Here is a 24,134-nt window from a genome sequence, read left to right as displayed (position 1 = left end):
TGCTGCCAAAACAGCCCTGACCCATCGAGGCATGGACTCCACTGGAATTTGGAGGCCAAGTCAACACCTCAAACTCATTGTTGTGCCCCTCAAACCAAATCCTGACCCATTTTTGCTTTGTGGCATTAGGGAATACCGTTTCCATGAAAAGGTGTACATGGTCTGCAACAATGCTTCAGCCTTCGCTCCCCACATGCATCAATGAGCCTTGGCCTCCCATGACCCTGACGGTGGTTTACCACTGTTCCCTCCATGGACCACTTTTGATGGACACTGACCACTGCACACCGGTAACACCCCACAAGAGCTGCAGTTTTGGAGATGCTCTGATCTGACCCAGTCGTCTAACCATCACAATCTGGCCCTCGTCAAACTCACTCAGATCCTCACGCTCGTCCATTTTTCCTGCTTCCAACATCAACTTTGATGATAAAATGTTCACTTGCTGCGTAATATATCCCCCCACTAACTAAGGTGCCGTGATTAAGAGATGATCAGTGTTTTTCACTTCACCTGTCAGTGGTCATAATGTTATGCCTGGTCATTGTTTATTGTCTTGTATGGTTTCTGACCCAAATCCGTTTCTTTAATTAGTGATAGTGGTGTTACGGTACACAGAAGCTCCTTCAGTTTATCTGTATCATCAGCCTAAGTTGTTGCGTCAGTCCGGATTAAGTACGATCAGATTAACGTCCAGTGTGTGAGAGACGTGTTCTGTAGAACCAGCTCGGCCTTCACGCTTCCCTCAAAAAACCAACATGTTCGTGTTTTTATTAGCTCTGAGCGCAGTGGTAGCGCCGACTCGGTTCCAGTCTGCTCTGGGGTTCTGTCTGACAGGATGCTCGTGTACTGAGGACCGCTTCGGACGGTGAGTGACCAGCACTTTACTTTTAATAACTGGTGTTCATGGGGATCTAATGAATCAAGAGAACTGCTGAGGTCACTTACACTGTATGGACAAAAGTATTTGGACATCTGACCATGAGCTTGTTGGACGTCTCATTTAACAACAGCCACTCTTCTGAGATTTTGAAGTATGTCTGTGGGAATTTGTGCCCATCAGTCAAAATCGGCACTGATGTTGGTCAGGAAAGCCTCAGTTGATGTTCCAGTTCATTCCAAAGCTGTTCAATGAGGCTGAGGTCAGGACTCTGTGCAGGACACTGAAGTTTCTTTAAACTGTGCTTTTCTTTATAGGTTTATAGTTTTTGTTATGTGCACAGATGCAGGGCTGTCCCAATACTTTTGCCCATATAGTGCACTTTACTTTGAATTTGAGTCCTTTCATTAATTCACTGCTTGTTTTGAGTCAGTGTCGTTCTGGAATGACCCATTCCACCCATTTTCTGCAATAAATTAGTTCCAGTGGCAGCAAAACAGCCCCAGAACGTACTACCACCACCATGCTTTACAGTAGATACAGTAATGTTGGGTTTGCTTCAACTTTTCTCCTCTAAACAAACCTCTGCTCATTGTGGTGAATCGTTGTTTCATTGGTGCTGATTTTGGAACGCAGGCGTCTTTTTGGCCCATGCTAACTTGATTAATGTGTTGTTCTTTTATTCAGGTCATTATTATGTATGGAATCGTCGCTGGGCTCCATTCCCCCGAATATCCCTCCTGATCTGATCAAAATCCGAATCGAGAACTCTCACCTGACAGAAATCCCTCCGAGAGCTTTCTACACCCTCGATGGCCTGGAATCCCTGTGGCTGAACTTTAACCACATCACTTTAATCCACATGAAGAGTCTGGAGGGTTTGTACAACCTGACCGAACTTCACCTGGAGGGGAACAGACTCGCGCTCGTACCGTGGACGGCCTTTCAGGAAACGCCCAAACTCAAAATCCTGGATCTGAAACACAACCTGCTGGACATGCTTCCAGAGTCGGCTCTGCACCACCTTCCCGCGCTGACCTACTTAGATTTATCCTTCAATCAGCTTACGGTCGTGTCCCCCGACGTGTTCCTCCGCTGGCCTCGTCACCACCCAGAAAAGCACGACAGGATGGATACGAGCGCCGCTAACGTTGTGCTAGCGCTGCACGATAACCGTTGGCTCTGCGACTGTCGGCTCAGGGGCTTCGTCGACTTCGTCAGGTCCATCAGTCCACCCATTATTCTGATGAACTCGTACCTGAGGTGTTCGGGACCCAAATCCAGAGCTGGGAAGTTCTTCCACGAGCTAGAACTGAAGAGCTGCGTGAAGCCAGAAACGTTCACGCTGGACGCTAACGTGACGGTTCCGCTGGGGATGAACATGACACTGAGGTGCTTTGTGAAGGCAAGGCCTGATGCTGCGGTACAATGGAGCTACAGTCTTAAAGCCATCAGAAGATTTACAGGTATTATTATTTTTATTATTATTATTATTATTATTATTATTATTATTATTATTAATTTTAATTATAATCATTATTATTATAAATATTTTTATTATTATCACTATTATTATTTTATTTTTATTTTTATTTTTATTTTATTTTATTATTATTATTATTATTTATTATTATTATTATTATTATTATCATCATTTTATTTACGTGTGCAGTGTTGTGAAAAAGTATTTGCCCCCTTTCTAAATACATGTTATTGTATTGGGGGGAGGGGGCTTTTTGATCATTAATACTTTAATTAATGTTAATTACTGAATAAATGCTAAAGACACCCAACAAGCCCAACAAACCTTGACCTAAGCTTTAAAAACAACACTTCATATTGATTATCCAGATACTCTCCATGGCCATAAGTATGTGGACACCCTGTTTAATTACTGACTGTGCCCATGTGCACAAAGCCAGGAACACAAAGACATGGACAATCTTGTATCTTTAATTCACTTCACTTGCACGTCTTTGGACTGTGGGAGGAAACAAAGGATCATGTGACTTATTTGGGACACTCTCCAAAATCACACACAGGAAAGCCTTCTCAGAAGAGTGGATGCTGTTATGGTTGCAAAGGTGGTGGAGAAACTTATAATAATGCCCGCAGTTATAAAACAGAATGTCCAACAAGCTCAATAATGGTTGTTTATTCTTGGATTTTTGGAATATGACTACTGGCAATCATGACCTAAGCTTATCTACACTTTCTAGGTAGTAATTTATTACGTTTTAATACTTTTAGTGTAAATTAACTGTTAATTTTATTCCCAACAATGGAAACACATGCAAAATACAAACAATTCATATTTTGTGTTCTTGGATCTACACGATATCTTCATATTTATGTTGTTTGCAGTTTCTCAGTCTCAGCTGGACGAGGACACGATCAGCTCGGCTCTGACGATCCCGTCGGTTCACTCGGCCGACCGCGGGACGTACACCTGCAGCGCCAATAACTTCATCGGGAATTCCTCCGTCAGCATTCGGCTCGACGTCTTACCCGCCAAATCTTCCTTCCCGATGTCTCCCGCCTTCCCGTCGCCTTCTATCAGCGAGAACGTTTACATCGACATCAGAATAGTTAAACAGACGGTGTACGGGATCGCCGTGGAGTGGCAGGCGGTGACCGAGAACCCCTCCGAAACCTGGTTCACCGTCCACTTCGGTCGGTACGACTCGCCGAACAAAGAGACTCTGTACGTCGGCCCGGGGGTCAACAGATACTCGGTGAACGATCTTCACCCGGCCACCAAGTACGAGGTGTGCGTCTCGCTGAAGAACCAACCGCCCCGCCCGGAGCAGTGCATCGTCTTCGTGACGGGAAGCAGCACGAACGAACTGGAGCAGCGCGAAAGACTGGTCCACATCATCGTCATCGTCTGCGCGATGGTGTTAGCCGTCCCGGCGGGGATGTTCGCCTGCACCACCAACAGCAGGACGAGCTGCTTCAGCTGCTGCGCCGAGATCTGCGGCAGGATCAGACGCAGAGACCGAGAGGAAAAGGAAAACAACCGGCAGGGGACGTTCGATAGTCTTCAAGCAGCCAGCGATGAGAAGCTGTGCCGGGATTCGGGGGACGACAGGAGGACGAGGAGGCACTCGGAGGATAAAACGCCGAGGGGCAACAGCGCCCAACTTTACTAACCAACGTCGGAAGATCTGCAAACGTTTTCATTAATTTATTTGTATAAAAACCTGAAATTATTATGGAACACTGATGTTAGATCGTTAATCTGCTGGAGACCCTGGAAATGTAAAGCTCACTTGACTGTGAACAGTGTCACCCAAGTTCCAGCAGCTTTTATTGAATAACAGACCATTCAGAATCATTTCCTTCAGCATACAAGAGATGTTCCACGTACTCTTTAATGGGTGAAGTCAAACTAGCCCTGTTTATATGGGCACAGAATGGCCAAAAGTATGTGAACACCCTTTCTACTGATTAAAATGATGAAAATGAAGCCGCACTCATTGCTGACGAGTGAATATAAGATCAGTTCTATGAAATAAAATATTTGCATCCAGTCCATAAAGACGTGGGGTCTGTCCGAAAACCTAGTGAGCTGCCTTGCTGCCTACATGGGCAGCTGCCTTAGTAGAGAAGATTCTAATCAGACGTCAAACTCAAAAGGCAGATTATTTAGACGTCTGCCACCTGTTACTTTAAAGTTAAAGCTTCTGATTTCCTTTATATAAATAATTTATTACACCTTAGAAGGGGCGTCCCAATACTTTTGGCCATATAGTCTATGATTACTATCTGTTTTTGTTTTCCAGTTTGTTGACACTTTGTTGTTGACACTCAACATAAATGATAAATAAAGCTACTACATTTAAAAAGCCTGTACACAGCGTCAGCTAATTACATATATATAACATATATATTAGCTTTACATTAGTAATGATAGCATATACATACATTACCGTGCATTGTTTTGAATTAGCATGATCTTAGCTCGGACCGGTTGGCACCGTCTACTTTAATCTAGCAGAAAAACCCGCAGCGTAAAAGCTCCACATAAAATCTCATAGCCTTGTGGCTACAGTAGTTAGCATTTACCTCATTAACCTCTACCATTAATGCTAGTCCGTTAGCATCAGCACTGAGCACGTGTGCTTATGCTCACTAGGTTTTAGCAGTAGTAGCCTTTATTAGCCTCCATGATCTTCTGTTCCAGCCTTTTCTTTAACTCAGAAACCAGCGCTGAGCTGATGTTGCTCTCTCTTCCCTGATTAGCGCCGCCGTCTTTTGTGTCTTCGCTGCTGACGGATCTCAGACTGGAACTGCCGGATTCAGAGCTCAGTGATCCTGAAACGGTCGGCACGGCTCGATGCTTCTCACTCATCCTTGGTGGCGGTGGGGGTAAAGCTGGAGCACTAGGTGGCGCACCAGGTGGTGCTCGAGGTGGCGCCGGGCGCTGCACCTTCAGAGATCCTTCTGAGTTCACGTTGCTCTCGATGTCATGCGTGAGGAACCTGTCGGGACTGTCCGAGTTCCTGAACGGTGTTCTGAAGGGGAAGTTCCACCGCCGCCGCTGCTCCCTGCGTCTGCGCCGGACGACGCGGTGGGCCGGGGTGATCCGGTTGGACCTGGTGTTGCGCATGTACATGGCGGTTGAGATCACGATCGTGACCATCACCAGGACACCGATGAGCCCGGCAGCCAAACCTAAAGCCTTCATGGGTTTGTCTCTACTCTGCATCAACAAAGCCGTCACTGGACCTGCGAGATGATTCTGGAAAAGAGAACGAAGCTCATGAGGGTTTAAAAAGACACAAATGCAGTGCAGAATTCTGGGAAAACCAGCAACACCCAAACCTGACCTTTCATTTATAATGGAAACCATTTTTTTTTACTTCTTCTCAAACACATTGGCCTGTAAATTAGATGATTAATCTGCTGGAGAAGATTTAGAAGATCAAGAACCAGCCTCTAAGACCCTGGTAATGTAAAGCTCACTTGACTGTGAACAGTGTTACCCATGTTCCAGGCGCTTTTATTAAATAACAGACCTGTTTTTTTGGTGGTTCTTTGACTACAGCTGACCATTTGGACTATAAATATATGGCCAAAAGTATATAGACACCTGATCATGCCCTTGTCGGACCCATTTCTAAACTATTTCTAAAATATTGAGAGGTCAAAAGTGCATTTTTAGGTCAGGCACTGATGTTGGATAAGAAGATCTGGCTTGTCATGGACGTTCCAATTCATACCAAACGTGTGAGGGGTAGAGGAAGGGCTCTGGATTTCCTCCAAACTAATTTCAACAATCCATGTCTCTATGGACCTTGATCCTTGATGGATCCTTGGTGGATCCCTGTTGTTACACTTTCTAGCAGTGGGTGTGGTTGAGACACCTGAACTCATTCATCAGAACAGTTAGAACATCTGACACATCGATCTTACCGCCTCAGCGATGTCGATCTGGACCACAGCTGTGGCGGCGAAAGACGGAGAACCCCGATCTCGGGCCTGGACCACCACGGACCACTTGCAGTCCTGACGCCTGGTGATGTTCTGCACCATCTGCATGGACTTGATGAACGGCTTTAGCTTGATTTCACCCGTGCTGGTGTTGATGTCGAAGACGTTCTCCGGCTCTGCCTTCATGATGGAGTACTCGACGACGTTGTTGGGTTCCTCGGCGTCGTCGTCTGCTGCCTAAACGGCAATGAACGTAGGAGCTTTGTTATTATGGAAAATAAAGGCTGTGTCCCAAACCGCTTACCATTCTTCTGCACTACATAGCACAGTTGTGCTTAGGGTCTGTCCGAAAACTTAGTTGCATAGTCTACATAGACGCATTTTACCCTCTCCAGAGAAGTCTAAATTCTTAGGTGCTCCAACATGCTGCCTACTGAGGTGCCTTAATTCAACACAATAATCTGACTTATTAATGAGAGAGCATCCGATGCTTCCTTAGCACTGAAAGCAATCTGCCTTGCGAGTTCGACGTCTTATTAGAACTCTCTCAACTGAGGCAGCTGCCCAAGTAGGCAGCAGGGCAGCTCACTGGGTTTTCGGACAGACCCTTAGTGTTGTCATGGCAAGCCAAATTCAGAACACAGTAAAACACAAACCTCTATCTTAACAGGAGCTCCGATGATCATGGTCTTCTCCACAAAGTTCTGGTTGAACTCCGGAGGGTGATCATTCAGATCCTGGACGCTGACGAACACCTCAGCCAGGCTGTATTTACCCTCACCGTCCTCCGCTTTCACATAGAAATTGTATTTGGACTTCATCTCGGCGTCCAGTGATGCCCACGGCTGGGTGAAGACGGTCCCTGACGTGGGGTGGATGAGGAACCTGGAATACATGGAGTGTCGTCAGTTTTATACCCTCTAAAAACAGTCCGGTTTCTCAATCAGCTGCTCTCTCCACGCCTCTGACGGGGCTCAGCCGGTGAAAATTAACAAGCTGCTTGAAACCCTCAAGCTTTCTCACATTTCCATCACACGTTCGCTTCCGGGACGGGCATGCGAGGCATATATTAGCGGGTTTCTGCATTTACCATGCGCCGCTGCTTCTGTCAGGCTGCCTGTCTGACATACCCGCGGCTCTCACATGCCATGCTAATTGGGCTCTGAGTCACAGACGGAGCCTTGTGGGTCTATTTTTACCCCCCAATCCAATTACAAGCTTAGTGCATCGTTTAGTTCCGGTTCTATGTGGATGTTTAGGGAGGAGAACAACAAACTAGGAATAACAGTGAGTCTGAGCCCCGAATGACATCCTCAAAGCACATCAACACTTACAGATCAGCTCCTGAACCATAGATTGAGAACTTCACTTCTCCCCAAAGCCCAGAGTCTGGATCTGTCGCCTAAAACCAAGAAAAGTTAAAGAAGTGAGTCAGAAATGATACTAACACTTTCTGTATCACATTAATTATAATCAAAACCTGGAACCCGGGACCAAAAAAGAAACAAGACTGTATCTAAATGTCAAATTTTCTTAAGTATTAATGCCTCTTGTTTAGAACCTGCTAGAACCTACATCACCTTCAGTCCTTAACTGATCCTGACTATAAAAATGTAATGTTTTTTATAAAGCTGATGTATTAAATGAGATGCAGTTCCTCGTCCAATTATAAATGGTGTGAATACTTCTTACATCTTACTGATTTATTGTCTGTTCCTGTGTACAGTATTACACTATTATAAGCTTCATGATTATTACTATTTTGGGTATGTGTAGGCATCAATTATGTAAAACCACAACGGACCAAGGGGCAAACCCTGTTGCACTCACAGTAACAGATACGACGCTGGATCCTCCGGGTGAGTTCTCAGGGATCCTGGCGATGTAGAACTCCGAGGAGAACCTGGGCGTGTTGTCGTTTACGTCTAACAGAGTGATCAGGATATCCGCTGTTGCACTGAAGCGCTCCGGGGTGTCGATTTCAACCGCTAACAACTGAAACATTAACAATAATACAGTCAGTAATGGGTTAGGGGTTGTTTTGTTTTTGAACTGATTTGAACTAAATGCCATTTTATGTTCTTTATATTCCAAGAATTCATATGTAATGGTTTTAAATACCTTGAAGGTTAAAAAAGAGTATTTTTCGTAGTCGATGGCGGTGGAGTTCTCTACAATGATGGTGACTTGAGCTTCGTTGAGGACAGTCTGAGGGACGACACGGAGAACTCGACCCAGTCCCACCAGTCTCAGTCTGAACTTAGCATTCGCTCCCTAAAAACCAAAACACACAAACAATAATGAAATAACTCTTACAAATCATCATCATTATTATTATATATCCCTGTAAGCAATGCATTTGGGGTGTCCACATATTTTTGTCCATATGATTAGCACTTACCTGATCAGAATCATTGACGGTGATCTTCAGTCCTCTCAGGATCTCTCCCTCAGGTGGATGTTCATACATGGTCAGTTCGAATCTGTTCTGTTTGCCATTCTCGCCGTAGAAGGTGGGCGGATGGTTGTTCAGATCCACCACCCGGATGGTCACCACCGTCACTGTGGAGTCCAGCAGCTCGTCGTCTGCTCCGACTTCTGAGGCCTGGTTTTAAAACAGAGAGATCGGGCGGTGGTAGCTAGACAAGCAATCAGAAGGTTGCTGTACAAGGCCCTTTAACTTTAGTTAGAAGATACTATGGTGATGTGTATAGAACACCTATAGGAGGACGGGTGTCCAGACTTTATATTGTTTATGATGTAACTTTTCTAAACACACGTCCAACACAAAACAATGAATTCATGTATTTTGCTCTTTTGCTCCTATGGGGGAGCACATGAAGGTATTTTCAATACCTGTCCTACACCCCTACAGTACATGTAAAACTGCTGCATATTAAATTCATCATTAGAGAGATGTGGATGAAGTACCTTGACTTTAAGTTCATACAGCTCGCTTTTCAGCTGGACAGGATATGACATCAGCGTGATGCAGCCACTCGTGCTGTTGATGCTGAAAGAGTCATCACTTTCTGTTTAGTAAAAAAAGAAATATGTCACCGATGTACCATTTTCTCTATTTTTTATTATTTTCCCTCTTTTTCCTCCCAGTTTATCCAGTTCCAATTCCTTATTGAACGTGGCCTTCCTCATTAAAGAAGAAGAGGGTTTATAAACATCAAAAAACATTAATATTATAACAAAATCAATATTATTACATGATCTTGTTACTCACCATTAATGATTGAGTAATGAATTTGGTTCGGATCGCCCTGATCTCCATCTCTAGCAGATACAGTAAAGATTTCTGATCCCTGCACACATGAAGAACCAATATTTAACATTTCTCATAACTACTGACCACAGGGCAGGAATATCCCAATCCATGGGGGCACCATCTCCACCACTGTGGATCTCCGTCACTGCTGATCTCTATTACTGTGGATCTCCACCAAAGTGGATCTCTATCACTGTGGATCTCCACTACTGTGGATCGCCACTACTGTATATCTCCACCACTGTGGACCTCCATCGTTGTGGATCTCCACCACTGTGGATCTCTAACACTGTGGATCTCTAACACTAAGGATCGCTATCACTGCAGATCTCCACCACTGCAGATCTCCAACACTACGGATCTCTATCACTGCAGATCTCCATTACTGTTAATCTCTATCATTGTGGATCTCCACCACTGTGAATCTCCACCACTGCAGATCTCCATCACTGCAGATCTCCATCACTGTGGATCTTTATCACTGTGGACCTCCACCGTTGCAGATCTCTATCACTGCAGATCTTCATTACTGTTAATCTCTATCATTGTGGATCTTCACCACTGTGAATCTTCACCACTGCAGATCTCCATCACTGTGGATCTTTATCATTGTGCACCTCCACCATTGCAGATCTCTATCACTGCAGATCTCCATTACTGTTAATCTCTATCATTGTGGATCTTCACCACTGTGAATCTTCACCACTGCAGATCTCCATCACTGTGGATCTTTATCACTGTGGACCTCCACCGTTGCAGATCTCTATCACTGCAGATCTCCATTACTGTTAATCTCTATCATTGTGGATCTTCACCACTGTGAATCTTTACCACTGCAGATCTCCATCACTGTGGATCTTTATCATTGTGCACCTCCACCATTGCAGATCTCTATCACTGTGGACCTCCACTACTGTGGATCGCCACTACTGTGTATCTCCACCACTGGGGATCTCCATCATTGTGGATTCCCACTGTGGATCTCCTTAGCAGGTGGGCTCATAATTTCTGAATACGAATACCTTTATTGTCATTGTACAAGTATATGGAATATAACATGCACATTTGTATCATACGTACAGGAACTGAGACTTCGTAGACATATCCGAAATACGGTGTTTCTATGAAGATCGGTGGCGAGTCCTGGACATCGAGGACGTTGATAGTTACGGTGGCAGATGACGTCATCACCTGGTGCTTCCCGTTGTATTTACCGCCCCCATCCTAAACAAGTCAGAGGGCACAAAAAATCAGATCTTAATCCAGTGACATTAATCCATGTCACTTCTATACCTGTCCACCAGAGGTCTCTGTCGTTCATCTCTCACCTTTGCAACCACAGTGATGAAATGAGTCTTGGAGGTTTCGAAGTCCAGTGACTCGCCCGTTTTGATGCGAAGCACCCCGCTGTGGCCGTCTATGGTAAACTTTGTGTTGCCAGTTGTCTGGAGAAAAAGCAACAATTGCTAAATTGTTCAGTAAAAATGATTATTTATTAATCAGGTTACAATGTTCTATAGGGATACTAATGCAGCCACATACATGAGGCCATGTGTTCTATCAAGGTCCCAATGATCTTGTATATCTTGTATATTATTATTTTGGGACTCATTTATAGTTTTATGTGGTCCAAAAGACACACCACGCTAGCTGTCGCGATCCAAACGCCCAGCTGCTCTGGTTAGTGTAAACAGAACCATGTGAACAGCAGAACCGTGTGCTTAGCGCCGGTCGTTAGCAGGTTTAATCCGAGCTAAGCTCACTAATGTAACCGAAATATAATCCAGCAAAGCAGCAGCACATTTCCTGATGGTCTTTTGCAATACCATTAGTACAGAAAATCCACTCGAATGAGTTAACATGATTGGGACATAAGCTGCTCTGCATGGTCAAGGTCACAGAGGTTAGAACAGAAACATGGATTGAGCTACGGTTGGTTTGTTGTCTTTTAATCCAAAAGCTTTTATGCAAAGTGTGACGTTTAAATATGGCTAACAAAGCAACTTACAATTATGACTGAACATAATTCAAGCAATTGAGGATTAAGGACCTTGCTCAGGGGCCCAACAGTGGCTACTTGGCAGTGGTGGCACTTGAACTGGCAACCTTTTGATTACCAGTCCAGTACCTTAACCACTGAGCTACCTCTGCCCCAATAATTAATATAATTGGTTTTTTTTATTTACTAATTAATTTAGCATTGGGTGTGGCTGAAAAGCCAGATCTCAATTAGTCATGGTGTCCACATAGTTTTGGTCGTAATGTAGCGAAATAGAGTTATTTTATCATATTATATTTTACCTGTAAGAAATAAGCCACGCTTCCTCCGGAACCCAGGTCTTTATCCACGGCCTGAACTTTAAAGATGCTGCTTCCAGCATCCGCATCCTGCAACACAACATGAATCACAAATTACCGCAACATCATGATACATTTTTTAATGTACAAGCCTGTCCCAGAGATCTAGAATCTTGGGCGGTGCTGTCGACCTGGCCGGGTGTCCAAACAGACACGATTGGCTGTGCCTGAGGGGGGAAGGGAGGTCAGAAAGGTTTTATTGCTGCTGGTCGAGGTGGCTGCACTAGAGATGGATGTGGGCAGTTGTAGCCCAGTGGTTAAGGTACTGGACTAGTAATCAAAAAATCGCTGGTTCAAGCCCCACCACTACTAGGTTGCCACTGTTGGGCCCTTGAGCATGGAGCTAGTATTGTAATATTTGCTTCCTAACCTCGGGGACGTCGATGATGTAGGGCAGGTGGAGGAACTCTGGCTTCTCGTCATTAGCATCGGAGACGAACACTCGCACTTTCTCAACCACCTGAGAAAATAAAACAAAGGGTCATGTTGACTCTTTATCAGGTAAACTGTATGGCCAAAAGTATGTAGACACCAGACCAGAAGCTTGTTGGAGCTTGTGGGCCATGTTCATTGGACGAGAAGCCTGGCTCTCAATCAACATTGGAAGCCTTGAACGTCCAATAATTGCGAGCTTTAATCTCATTAAACATCTTTGGGGTGAATTAGAATGTTGACTGAAAGCCAGACCTTCTCGTCCAAGAGAGCAAACACATTCCAATATTTTAAAATATTAAAATAAGAAGAGTGGAGACTGTTATCGCTGCGTAGGGATAACTCTATATCAAACCTTTATTAAAGCATGTGATCAGCAGCCTTACCTGATTCCTGCCGTCCGTGATGCTGACCAGCACCGAGATCTCATCATCAACCTGCATACGAAACACAAATCATCACCAAAACATCATTAAACATCCCGAATTTAACCCAGCACCTCACCTCTCGGTCCAGCGGCTGGATGAGAGTCACCCATCCTGATCCGGGCTCCACCTTAAAGTATGCTTTCGATCCTTTGTCGTAGACGATGTCGTAGCGGACTTCGTCGCCCTCGGGGTCTGTCCCGTTCAGGGTGTACACCTGAGAACCTGCAGAGGAACACAGAAACGCATGACATGAAACATGACCCGTTTATATGGAACAGTGGATTCAGGACAAGGGTCTGTATGTATCAAAGTACTATGTGGTATTTTGAGCGCCGGCTGGAAATGGAGACGGAGACGGAGACGACTGGGTGCTGGTGGAAGTGGCGACTGGAATCAGTACGTGTTATACTAATTAACACCTTCTCCTATCAGCACCTCATCACCCCACAGTCTGCACGTTCACGCCCACAGAACCAGTTTCTAATGTATTCGGACACCCATCATAATGAACGCCTTTAAGATTAACACATTTGGGATGAATTGGAACCTTGATTGTGGCAGTGTCTGACCTCATAAACACTTTGACCAAAAGGTCACATATTTCCCTGTGTTTGGTTGTTTTGATTACAGTAAAGGCTGTTATAGCTGCAAGGGGGGGGGTACATTTATATTAATACCTGTTTTTTGGAGCAGGATATCCAAAAAGCTCATGGCAAAGTGTCCACATACTTTTGGCCTCCCAATTCTCCCAATTTAGGGAAATGGGAACCCTATTTCACCCATGCATTCTGCGCAGTCGCCTCTCTATCTGCCAATCAGGGTCCTTACACAGCGTTTGAAGACCCCGCCCAAATAGTCCGGCATCCCGCCCTAGCAGAAACGTGTCTGCTGCAGGCACTGCCGATTATGCCCGCTAAATGGCGCCCAGCAAACCGGTGGCAACGCCGAGTTTTAAACTGAGGAGTTCAGAATCTCGGTGCTGGTGTGCTAGCAAAATAACCCTCTGGGCGAAGTGTGTTTAAAGAAAGAAAAAACATTCTGCATTAATGAATAACAGCAGTGGTGGCTCAGCGGTATAGATAAAAAAATCTGCTGGTTCAAGTCCAACCGCTAAGCTGCCACAGTGGGGCCCCTGAGCAAGGCCCTTGCCTCTCAATCGCTTGCATTGTTCTAGTCATAGTTGGATAGCAGTGTGTGCTAAATGTGCTATTAAAAACAGATGTTTTGCAAAGGTGTGAATTTTGCTGTGCTATAAACCACACATTTCTCACCGACTGGCGTGTCCTCTGCGATGCTAAATAGTGCCATGTTCCCGCTGTCGTAGAAATACGGGGCGAAGTCCGACTGTCCTGGAACACGAAATTTAGACACATTAAAATCAGGTGTAAAAATAACACAGATCACCAGATTATATAACCGGGGCGCGTCCAGCTCTTCCTAATCTAGCCCTTTACTGTCATGTTTGTTACTCAGTCTGATGTGTCAGATTAGCCCTATTTATTTGGGCACAGAGAAGTCACCAGCTGTGGTTTGTTATTTTCACTAATAAGGAATTAGTCAAATTTTCTGCTTTTTTCCTCATTTTCCTCTCAATTTAGTCATATCCAACTACCCGATTTACTGCTGCTGACCCCCACTCTGACCGAGGAGAGCCGTGACTAACACACGCCCCCCTCCGTGTCGGTGCAGTTCACGAGTCGACTTCATATGGGGATCGGTGCATATGGGCATTTAGGTGCATCTATTATACAGTATATAAAATGTTTTTACTGTAAACTTTGGACCTTTACTGCAGAAAAATGAAATAATAAAAATAATAATATATAAAGCTATATAAATACTATTTATTTAAAAAGAGACAGTAATAATTCAGTCACTCACGAGCTGTAGCAGCAGGTCAGCAAAACACCACAACGATGTGATTGGTGGAGAAAAAACATACAGAAATAACATGATGTGTGTAGATGCAACACACACACACTTTCAACCACTGAACACTCTTACTGCACTGAATTACATCTTAAACCACCACAAATGAGCCAACGAGAAGCTACACACACTAGACACTCGACACATTACACAAACCACAACCTAGACACACTACACACTCTACATAATACACACTAGACACACTACACACACCACACGTTAGACTCAATACAAACTAGACACACTAGACACAATACACATACCACATTACACACTACACACTAGACACAATACACACACCGCACATTAGACACACTACACACTCTACTCACTAGACACATTAAACACACTAGACACATTACACACACTACACACACTACACACTAGACACATTAAACACACTAGACACATTACACACACTACACACACTAGACACAGACACACAACACACACTAGACACATTAAACACACTAGACACTGGACACACTACATACACCACATACTACACACGCTACCCTCACTAGACACACCACACATTAGACACACTACACACTCTACACAATACACACCCTTCGACACACTACACACACCATACACTAGACACACTACACACTTTAGACACGCTACACACACCATACACTAGACACACTACACACTGGACACACTAGACACACCACACATTAGACACACTACACACTTTAGACACGCTACACACACCACACATTAGACACACTACACACTGGACACACAAGACACACCACACATTAGACACACTACACACTTTAGACACGCTACACACACCACACATTAGACACACTACACACTGGACACACAAGACACACCACACATTAGACACACTACACACTTTAGACACGCTACACACACCACACATTAGACACACTACACACTGGACACTCAAGACACACCACACATTAGACTCACTACACACACTACAAAGGGCTGAAGGTAACAGGAGAATTCTCGTATCCGAACAACATTTTCTTTTATTCACAGACCCACAGTGTGGAATCATCACCCAATTTTCACTGAATCACATTTAATTAATGACCTTAATTAAAGTCATATGTAACGAGCCCTACAAGCAGCGTTAATTCCACACTGTACGGGATTGTGCTCACACTTATAGGATTATCAGGATCATCAGCACTAGGACAACCACCTGAAACCTCAACCTCTTCAGTATAAAACACTTCATAAAGATTAAAGTCCTTCTCACCTGGAGTGACGATGATGACAACGAAGAGGAGCGAGACCTGAACTGTGGATCTACTCTTCATCCTGAACTCTGTGTGTGAATCTCACTCAGACAGAGAAAGCTTCTGAAGACGCCTTCCAGCTCGCGCACACACACACACACACACACACACACACTAATCTGCTGACGTCCCCTCCTTCCTTCTGGAGCTCTTCACACTCACCGAGACCCGGGACGGAACCAAAACACGGAAGGTGATGGAGCTTAATAACACACCAATTCATAATATTCAAATCCATGAGCATTAATATGGGCCCCCCCCCCCCCCCCCCCATTGCAGTAACAACAGCCTCTGCTCCTTTCAAACTGCTTTCATTAATTTTATATCATTGACTTTATAAACTTGGTAGAAATGGGTGTGTCTGAATCACCTAAACTGAATTATTAGTAGGGGTGTTTACATATTATTGAACCTCTGAAATGCGTAATTTACATTTACGATTGTGATGAAAATAAAAAGAAGCACTTTTATACTCAGTGTTTAAAAGAGGGAAATGGTGCCAACATGAGAAGATCTGGCACCAGCAGTAACTAGAATCCAGGATTTAAATACCTGAGAGTACAAACAAGTAAAAAATGGTTGGAGAAACAGTAACACTATGTATTAACTAAAGTAATGTGATGTTACGGAGATGTTACATGTCCTCATGTGAGGCTAAAGAGAAGAACCACACCTGAAGTGCTGGAGAAGGTTTTACAGTGATGCTGCATTTATTTATGTGCTTACTTTGGTTACATTCATGACAGGACAGGTTGTTACTGGTGACACCAGTAACAGATTCATTAGTTCAAGTTTCATGTCAAACACAGTCATGGACAATTTTGTGTCTCCAGGTTCCCCTCACTTGCACGTCTATGGACTGTGGGAGGAAACCGACACAGACTCCACCTGGAAATGAAACCCAGGACCTTCTGAGTGAAAGTAAATCCCTAACTTTTCCTTCCATCTCTGAGCCCTTTAAGACACTCTGTGCCGTCTGTGATGCTGCGCATCCTCCTCAATCCTCCTTAATCCTTGTCATTCTAAACAGGTATGTTTAATGACATTAATTAAACATAGCATCTTTCTCTCAGGCATCCATGTGAAGTTCAACCCAGCAGTGCTTTGTGTATCAGTGATTGAGAAGCAGTCATATAGTTGCACATTTAAATCAAACATTAACATTGACACATCAGGATGCATTAATGAATCACCTCATGAATATGACACAGGCCCAGTCCTCACATACAACTATGTGTGCGTGTGTGTGTGTGTATGTGTGTGTGTGTTTTCGAACCGTCACACTTTTCACAGGTGTAAAAATAATTTGTGACGCACAGTAATGACACACAGTTACGAGAGCAAAAGCAACCAATCCGGTTCCATCACGCCCTGAAATATGCAGTTACTGGGAGAAACTGGAACCTACTGATGGAAAATAATCAAAGGAATCGAGTTTAAGTTTACAAAAGTGTAAAGTGGTTATACATGTTTACAACTGTTACCGTAGTAACTGGATAGTATTAACCATGCAGTAATAACATGATTATAACTTGGTCCAACAGACTGTATCAGAATGCTTCGTGGAGTCCGATCGTGAAGTCCTTGGTTGTTACGTGCTTACATCACAGCTGAGGGCTGGATATCACATCTAAATGGTTTCATCATGTTGTAACCCAACTTTAGATCCTATAGATTTGCTGTATAGTTAAAGAATTATGACAACAAAATATTCTGCTACTTTATAGACGTCATTTAAAGCAAACTCCAGCTCTGCAGAGACATTTAGACCTTTTTTATTTAGGGGTGGAATGTTTCAGTGACTGTATAAATTAGGGTTATTCAAACCCACATTTTGTCCCTGATTTTGTAACTGGCAATCTGGTCCCACTGTGGTTTACAAGATGCAACAGAAAGCCTCCACAAGGGTGCGTTCGTGTATAAGTCATAACATCATGTTCTACACTTTGGTCACATTCATTACAGGAAACGGTAGTTACTCGTTACACAAGATTCATCAGTTCACAAGGTTATATCGAACACAGTCTTGGACAATTTACTATCTCCAGTTCACCTCACTTGCATGTCTTTGGACTGTGGGAGGAAACCGGAGCACACGGAGGAAACCCACGCGGACACGGGGAGAACATGCAAACTCCACACAGAAAGGACCGGGACTGCCCCACCTGGGGATCGAACCCAGACCCTTCTTGCTGTGAGGTGACAGTGCTACCCACTTACCCACCGTGCCGCCTTGGTATATATTATATGATTGTAAAACATAACATGCTTTCAATTTTGTGGATACTACCTTAGATGAGGGTAAAATATTTGGACTATTCTTAGGACTATATTGGTAATAGAATCTTTAGAAACTAATCATTAATTATTATACTGTGATGCTGTAACGATGTACTACACATTAAACTACTGTTTACTTTTTCTTTGTCTGTCATTGTCACCCTAATAAGTACTGTAATGCCATTTTTCTTCTGCTGACAAGACTATATAACAAAAACTAAAGTTGGAGGTTTGTGCATCTGTATTTGCTTTATTTTATTTACTTATTTATTTATGTAGAAACAAAATTGAGGTGTATTGGCTTCACTGTGGAGGACTGTTTGGATATGAGGAATGGATGAATATGTAAATAATGTGTAGGCACTAAAACAATATGTGCCAACTGCTCCAGGGTCAATTAGGAGATGGTTTGACTGGGTTTGGTGTGGAGGAACTCCAGTGGGATGGTGAACGTGACCTGGTCTGAACGGTGCAGGAATAAATGACAGTGTGTGTTTCGGTGTTTTGGTTGTGTGTTATATATTCTGAAGCTGAAGGCGGTGTGTGTCAGGACCGATGTCACAGTCTGCTGACACACTTCTGCATCTTCAGCTTAAATTTAGAGCAGGACGCAGATGGTGGACAAGAGGATTGTGGGAGTAATCCGGTCATCAGCTGGTACTGCGAGAGACAGGGTTAGAGACATGACAGAAAGAAGAACGCAAGCGACTGACCTAAACATGTCCCAGACTGCCCCGTATTATTGTCCTTTATTTATTCTCTGCAGCCAATCCACCTTCTGCATGTTTCAGTAGGTAAAATGTATTTATTTGTTAGGATTGTAACATCATGTTACACTTTGGTTACATTCATGACAGGACACGTAGTTATTGGTTACACAAGTTTTTAATTTCAAACACAAGTTTCCAGAGTGCTTCACCTGGGAATCGAACCCAGGACCTTCTTGCTAGGAGAGGACAGCGCTACCCACCAAGCCGCCCTTATGTCTAGATAAATGATCCAAAAATCATAACACACCAGGTGATCTGCAGATGTTTATTAGAGTAGAAACGACCACAGTTTAATCATCCACCTCTGAACGCTGCGTTAATCACAACTCCAAACCACTGAACATAAAGAACACAGATCCTACGTAGAAGAACAGAGATGATCGGACTGGGAGGGGGTCGAGCTCTTAAAATAAATAAGTGCATGTAATCTTAAGCAAGCGTTAACTAAAAAACTTTACATACGCTGCTGTAATAACAGAAAGCTAATGCTAGTATAAGCTCAGCTCTGTATTTATCCAAGCATGGTGCTCCACGTGATCACATTCTTACATTTATCTTCCAGCTCCATCACACTTAAACAGAGAATCTGTTTAATCAAGAACAAAACCTAAAATTAGGAATGGGGTTGAATTTGTCCTATAAACAGTTCACAATCCTGCTTCGCTTTATGGTTGCCCCTCCTCTTCCTCCTCCTGCTGAAGTTTACTTTCTCTTTCCACCACCACCGTTAGCCAGGATCATCACCAGTCTCATGAAGATGTTGAGTGTGTCCATGTAGATGCCCATACACCTGCGAAAAGATAACGCACCTTATAAACATACACCCACCACCCATGGCATTAAATCCACCTACATAGTATAGTGTAGGTCCCACTCCTGCCACCAAAAACAGCCCTGACTATTTAATCATTTAGCAGACGCTCATATGCAGAGTGGCAAAAAAATGGCAAGACATGGGCAGTGATGATCAAATTGACCAGGATATAGAAAAACAAGTCAATTTGCATTAAGTCTGATATTAAGTCTGGACTTCAAAGAAAAAGGAAAACCGAGATTCTGAGCTCCCGGGTTTGAAGCTCGGCTCTGCTACAGGTCGGCTGGGCTGGCTCTCTAGCAGGCACAATTGGCTAATGCTTGCAGCAGACAAAATTGGCCTCCAGTCTAAGACTGGACTACGTGGGTGGGGTCTTCAAACGCTGTGTAAGGACCTCGGTTGCCCAGGGCGAGTTTTGTATATACACCCTACTTGGACGCCGCTGGGGTCCCCAGCAGCGGATTGGCTACGCTAAATTGGGAGAAAAATCTCATGGAGGAAGATGATGACCACTGAGCATCTGTACAAGATGGCCAGAACAGAAAAAGAGCTACTAAACCACATCAAACCCCTCAAGATATGTTACTTTAGGCATGTGATGAGGCACCCACATGGCAATATTGAAGGCAATGTTATGACAGGACTTGGAAAGGACTAGATATAAACTAAGAATAAGCTAAACTGACATCATTGTTAATTGCCTCCCATAATTACTTAGTATCTAATTGAAAAGAACTATAAATGCATCTGACTCTAACCCCACCAAAGTGGGTGAGTACTTACGCATTAATAGGGTCGTATTTCTGCATGCCGTACAGCGGGTGTGTCTCTGCGCGCCTCATCACTTTCTGTGTGTCGTACAGCAGGAACATACTGAAGAGAAGCAGACCGCCGTACACGGCCACCGAGTACAGCCCCGCCCCGAACGCCGAGGTGGGAGGCAGGAACATGGAACCTGTGGGGGAAAAACCAGGCAGAGTAGGACTAGCACACGTACTCTTCAAATTAAACTCACGTGTGACCTCTCGAACGCTGCACAGAGTACAGACCTAGCGAGGAGGCGAAGACCACGCCGAAGCCCACGGCGAGAGGGCCGCCCATGTTGAGGAACTTCTCACTGGGGGCGCACATCGCCACGGTGGACAGTCCGCCCACGATGCCCGCTGTGTACCACGCCGCGCGGATCATCAGTGGACCGCCCAGCAGGGTGAGGGGTGCGATCACGGCACCCATTACACCTAAACACACACACACAGACAGACACACGTTCGGTAAATCAGATTTCTCAACATGTGGATTCCTAATTATGGAAGAGTGTAAAATGTGTATTGATGTTTCTTGCAGCCATGAGGGGGGATCTGAGTCTCAGAAGAGCCAGTTAAACTAACGCACTGTTGCCACCTGGTGTTCAAAATATCCACTAAACAGCCTCCTAACGATGAAATTCATTAGAATTGATCTCATTTATAGTTTATAGTCGCTTGCTAGAGTGGTTGCAGTGGTAGTAGTGATTACCTGCATGCAGCATCCATGCCATATGTTTGGGAATGGGACTGTTTTCGTATGAGATGGACCTCACGAGCATCCCTGCACCAATCATGGCAGCAAACGTTGCTCCAATAGCCTAGATGATGAAAAAAACACACCAGCTCTGAAACACGCCCATTCTGATCTGATCAGCTTTAATAATCATAATGATTGGGATATGTAATTTTCACTGGGTTGTGTGTATTTTTAGAGTCTCAGAAGGGTGTGTGGGTGCAGGAGTTGCTTACCAGCCAGGATCCTCTCATCATGAGGCCCATGAGAGCTGGAGTCCTGCTGACAGCCACGGCAGACAGAGCCGTCAGACCCACGCTGCCTGCGAAATACATGTAGGTGGAGTGGATCCGATCCTTCACGTACTGCGGCCAGATACTGCAACACAGAAAGAAGGAATGAGCCCTTCATATCTAACAAGCATCTGAAACTAAAATCTGTCATCAGTCTGGGGAAGGCCCTGTCTTGTTCAATCTTACATAGCTTTCTCTATAGCGCCCATCTCATTGGACATGCCCAGTCCGTAATAACACAGAGCTCCGAGTCCGACTGCTGCACCGCCGGCCAGAAGAATCCTCCCCATCTGATCAACTACAGACAGACAGACAGACAGAGATTGTTATACTCCACACAGGTTTGAATGAATGAACATTATTAGCACTGGATGTTGACTATATCACCAAAAGCATGTGAGCCCCTGACTATGAGCTTGCTGGACTCATTTGCATTAATATAGAGATGCCCCCACTTTGGGGCAATTGATAAGGTCAGACAGTGGACAACCAGGCTTGTCTCACGATCTGTAATCAACGAGAATGAGGTCAGGGCAATAATCAAATAGGTGTCCACATATTTTTGGCCATACATGTATGTCTCTATAGTACTCACCTTTAAAAGCCGTGTCGGTAGCTGGCTGAAACGCAGCCTCTTGTAGCTGATCTCTGGCCGTCTTGCTCCGCCGAAATCCAAACCTGGCTTTGGTCGAATACGTCTGAGAAAAAAGATGTTAAAAAAAAAAAAACACATGTGAAGATCTGCCAAAAAATAAATAATGTCATTTAATTTCCAGAGTTATTACTGTAATATACACACTATATGACCAACAGTACGTGAAGAGAGAGAGAGAGAGAGAGAACTGCGCTCACCTGGTGTGGTTTGATCAGAGGCTGAGCGGGTTTGAGAGCAGATACCCGGGGGGTCAGAGCCGACCTCAGCCCGACCACGGGGACGGTCCGCAGGCATGCTAACCTCGCCACCAACATCTCTGTGAGTTCTTACTGACACTCCGACGCAATCTGAAGAATAAACACAATAAATCAATACGATTCCATGTCTTTTTGGCCATGAAAGTCTTTTTAGTGTGTGTAATAAGAAATAATGTGGTGGTAATGCTGATATACTGCGTCGTGCACTATTCTGTGATTTGGGACACTGCCTCGGTCAAGCAGGTTGACGCAGGACAGCATTATGCACCATTGTAAACAAACACACTACAAATAATTAAACATCAGATCAGAAAGAACTGAGAGTGGGTTTAAACCAAACAACAAGAAACACAAATGACAGAATTTGAGGTAATAAATTAGAAAGATGTCAGTTGTATATTATATGATACAAGATCAGATATGATACAGACATCATTTGTAATTAAAACATTAATACTCTCTGCTTCCATACTATCTTATATATTTATATATGTTTCAACTACTTTAAATTCACTGCCAAAATTAAGTTTAATTGGATTTTCTTACAATTTACATTAGCTATTTACATTAGGGTCACAGTGTTCCGTACACCACGCATCGCATCAAATGTTTTAGTTAGATTAATTACAGGAATTTAAATGGATTATATCCACACCAATTAAGCAGTTTCATTTCTGTGTGTTTGTTTGTTTCTAAAAGAGGCAAAAATTCAGTATGATTAATTAATTCAAACCTTGCTGATGAAGTTCAGCTGTACGGAACACTGTGAATGCACTGAACTAAATTGAAATTAATAAAGAAAATTACATCAATAGTCAATGTTTCTCAGCTAACGTGTGTAAAATGGCTGTGTACGGTGATTTATCCAGACTGCTACACATCAATAATGAATCTATCTATTAATATATTTAAAACAGATAGTATTGACAGAATAACATTGAGCATGACTGCACAGCCACAGTTAGCTTAGCATAGTTCAGATTAATCTCCTACAAACATCTTGAAGGCCGAAAAGAACAACTAACATGTCTTTGTGTTTTATCTGACTACAATAAGACATTTTGTAACAAAATAACAAAATAAACTCACCGAATACGAAGCTGTTTATTAGTATTTCACCTTTATTACAGAAGACTCTGACGCAGCTTTTCTGAAAGTTCTCGCTGGTTCAGTTACATCATGCGCAGTCGAGGCTGAGCTCGCAATGCATTCTGGAACTTGTAGTTCACTGAAAAGCTAAGCTAAGCTAAGCTGTTGCATTGTTATTCAGCTAAAATATGTTAAAATGTCGTTATTGTTCAATTTTACAGTTCTAATTAAAAAAAGAACAGAGAATATGCTGCCACAAATCAAGTTAGATAGATAGATAGATAGATAGATAGATAGATAGATAGATAGATAGATAGATAGATAGATAGATAGATAGATAGATGATAGATAGATAGATAGATAGATAGATAGATAGATAGATAGATAGATAGATAGATAGATAGATAGATAGATAGATAG

The 24,134-nt window shown here is 43.6% G+C and overlaps 3 protein-coding genes across 3 annotated transcripts; 1 reads left to right on the top strand and 2 right to left on the bottom strand.

Annotated features, from left to right (window-relative positions):
- Positions 1–1,567: 1,567 nt before the first annotated feature.
- On the top strand, positions 1,568–4,032 carry LOC134321694 (leucine-rich repeat, immunoglobulin-like domain and transmembrane domain-containing protein 2). The gene is made up of 2 exons (XM_063003508.1): positions 1,568–2,346; positions 3,245–4,032. The coding sequence occupies exons 1-2, from the start codon at positions 1,581–1,583 to the stop codon at positions 4,030–4,032; spliced, it is 1,554 nt and encodes a 517-aa protein (XP_062859578.1). The 5' UTR covers positions 1,568–1,580.
- A 989-nt stretch (positions 4,033–5,021) lies between these two features.
- On the bottom strand, positions 5,022–16,038 carry LOC134321573 (cadherin-related family member 1). Its single transcript, XM_063003381.1, has 17 exons — positions 15,978–16,038; positions 14,083–14,160; positions 12,888–13,033; positions 12,770–12,820; positions 12,322–12,411; positions 11,895–11,981; positions 10,922–11,038; positions 10,674–10,817; positions 9,548–9,630; positions 9,248–9,344; positions 8,718–8,921; positions 8,438–8,590; positions 8,147–8,311; positions 7,651–7,718; positions 6,973–7,201; positions 6,299–6,553; positions 5,022–5,624 (listed from the first exon to the last, which is right to left on the bottom strand). The coding sequence occupies exons 1-17, from the start codon at positions 16,036–16,038 to the stop codon at positions 5,022–5,024; spliced, it is 2,631 nt and encodes an 876-aa protein (XP_062859451.1).
- Positions 16,039–19,163: 3,125 nt separating this feature from the next.
- Positions 19,164–23,807, bottom strand: ghitm (growth hormone inducible transmembrane protein). Its single transcript, XM_063003507.1, has 9 exons — positions 23,715–23,807; positions 22,566–22,715; positions 22,309–22,411; positions 21,900–22,011; positions 21,657–21,798; positions 21,397–21,505; positions 20,931–21,119; positions 20,665–20,836; positions 19,164–19,857 (listed from the first exon to the last, which is right to left on the bottom strand). The coding sequence occupies exons 2-9, from the start codon at positions 22,680–22,682 to the stop codon at positions 19,770–19,772; spliced, it is 1,032 nt and encodes a 343-aa protein (XP_062859577.1). The 5' UTR covers positions 22,683–22,715; positions 23,715–23,807; the 3' UTR covers positions 19,164–19,769.
- Between the last annotated feature and the right edge of the window lie 327 nt (positions 23,808–24,134).

This window comes from Trichomycterus rosablanca, chromosome 10, assembly GCF_030014385.1.
Source record: "Trichomycterus rosablanca isolate fTriRos1 chromosome 10, fTriRos1.hap1, whole genome shotgun sequence".
Lineage (NCBI taxonomy): Eukaryota > Metazoa > Chordata > Actinopteri > Siluriformes > Trichomycteridae > Trichomycterus > Trichomycterus rosablanca.
Note: the sequence above shows the minus strand (reverse complement) of the source record. Positions and strands in the feature narration are given on the sequence as shown.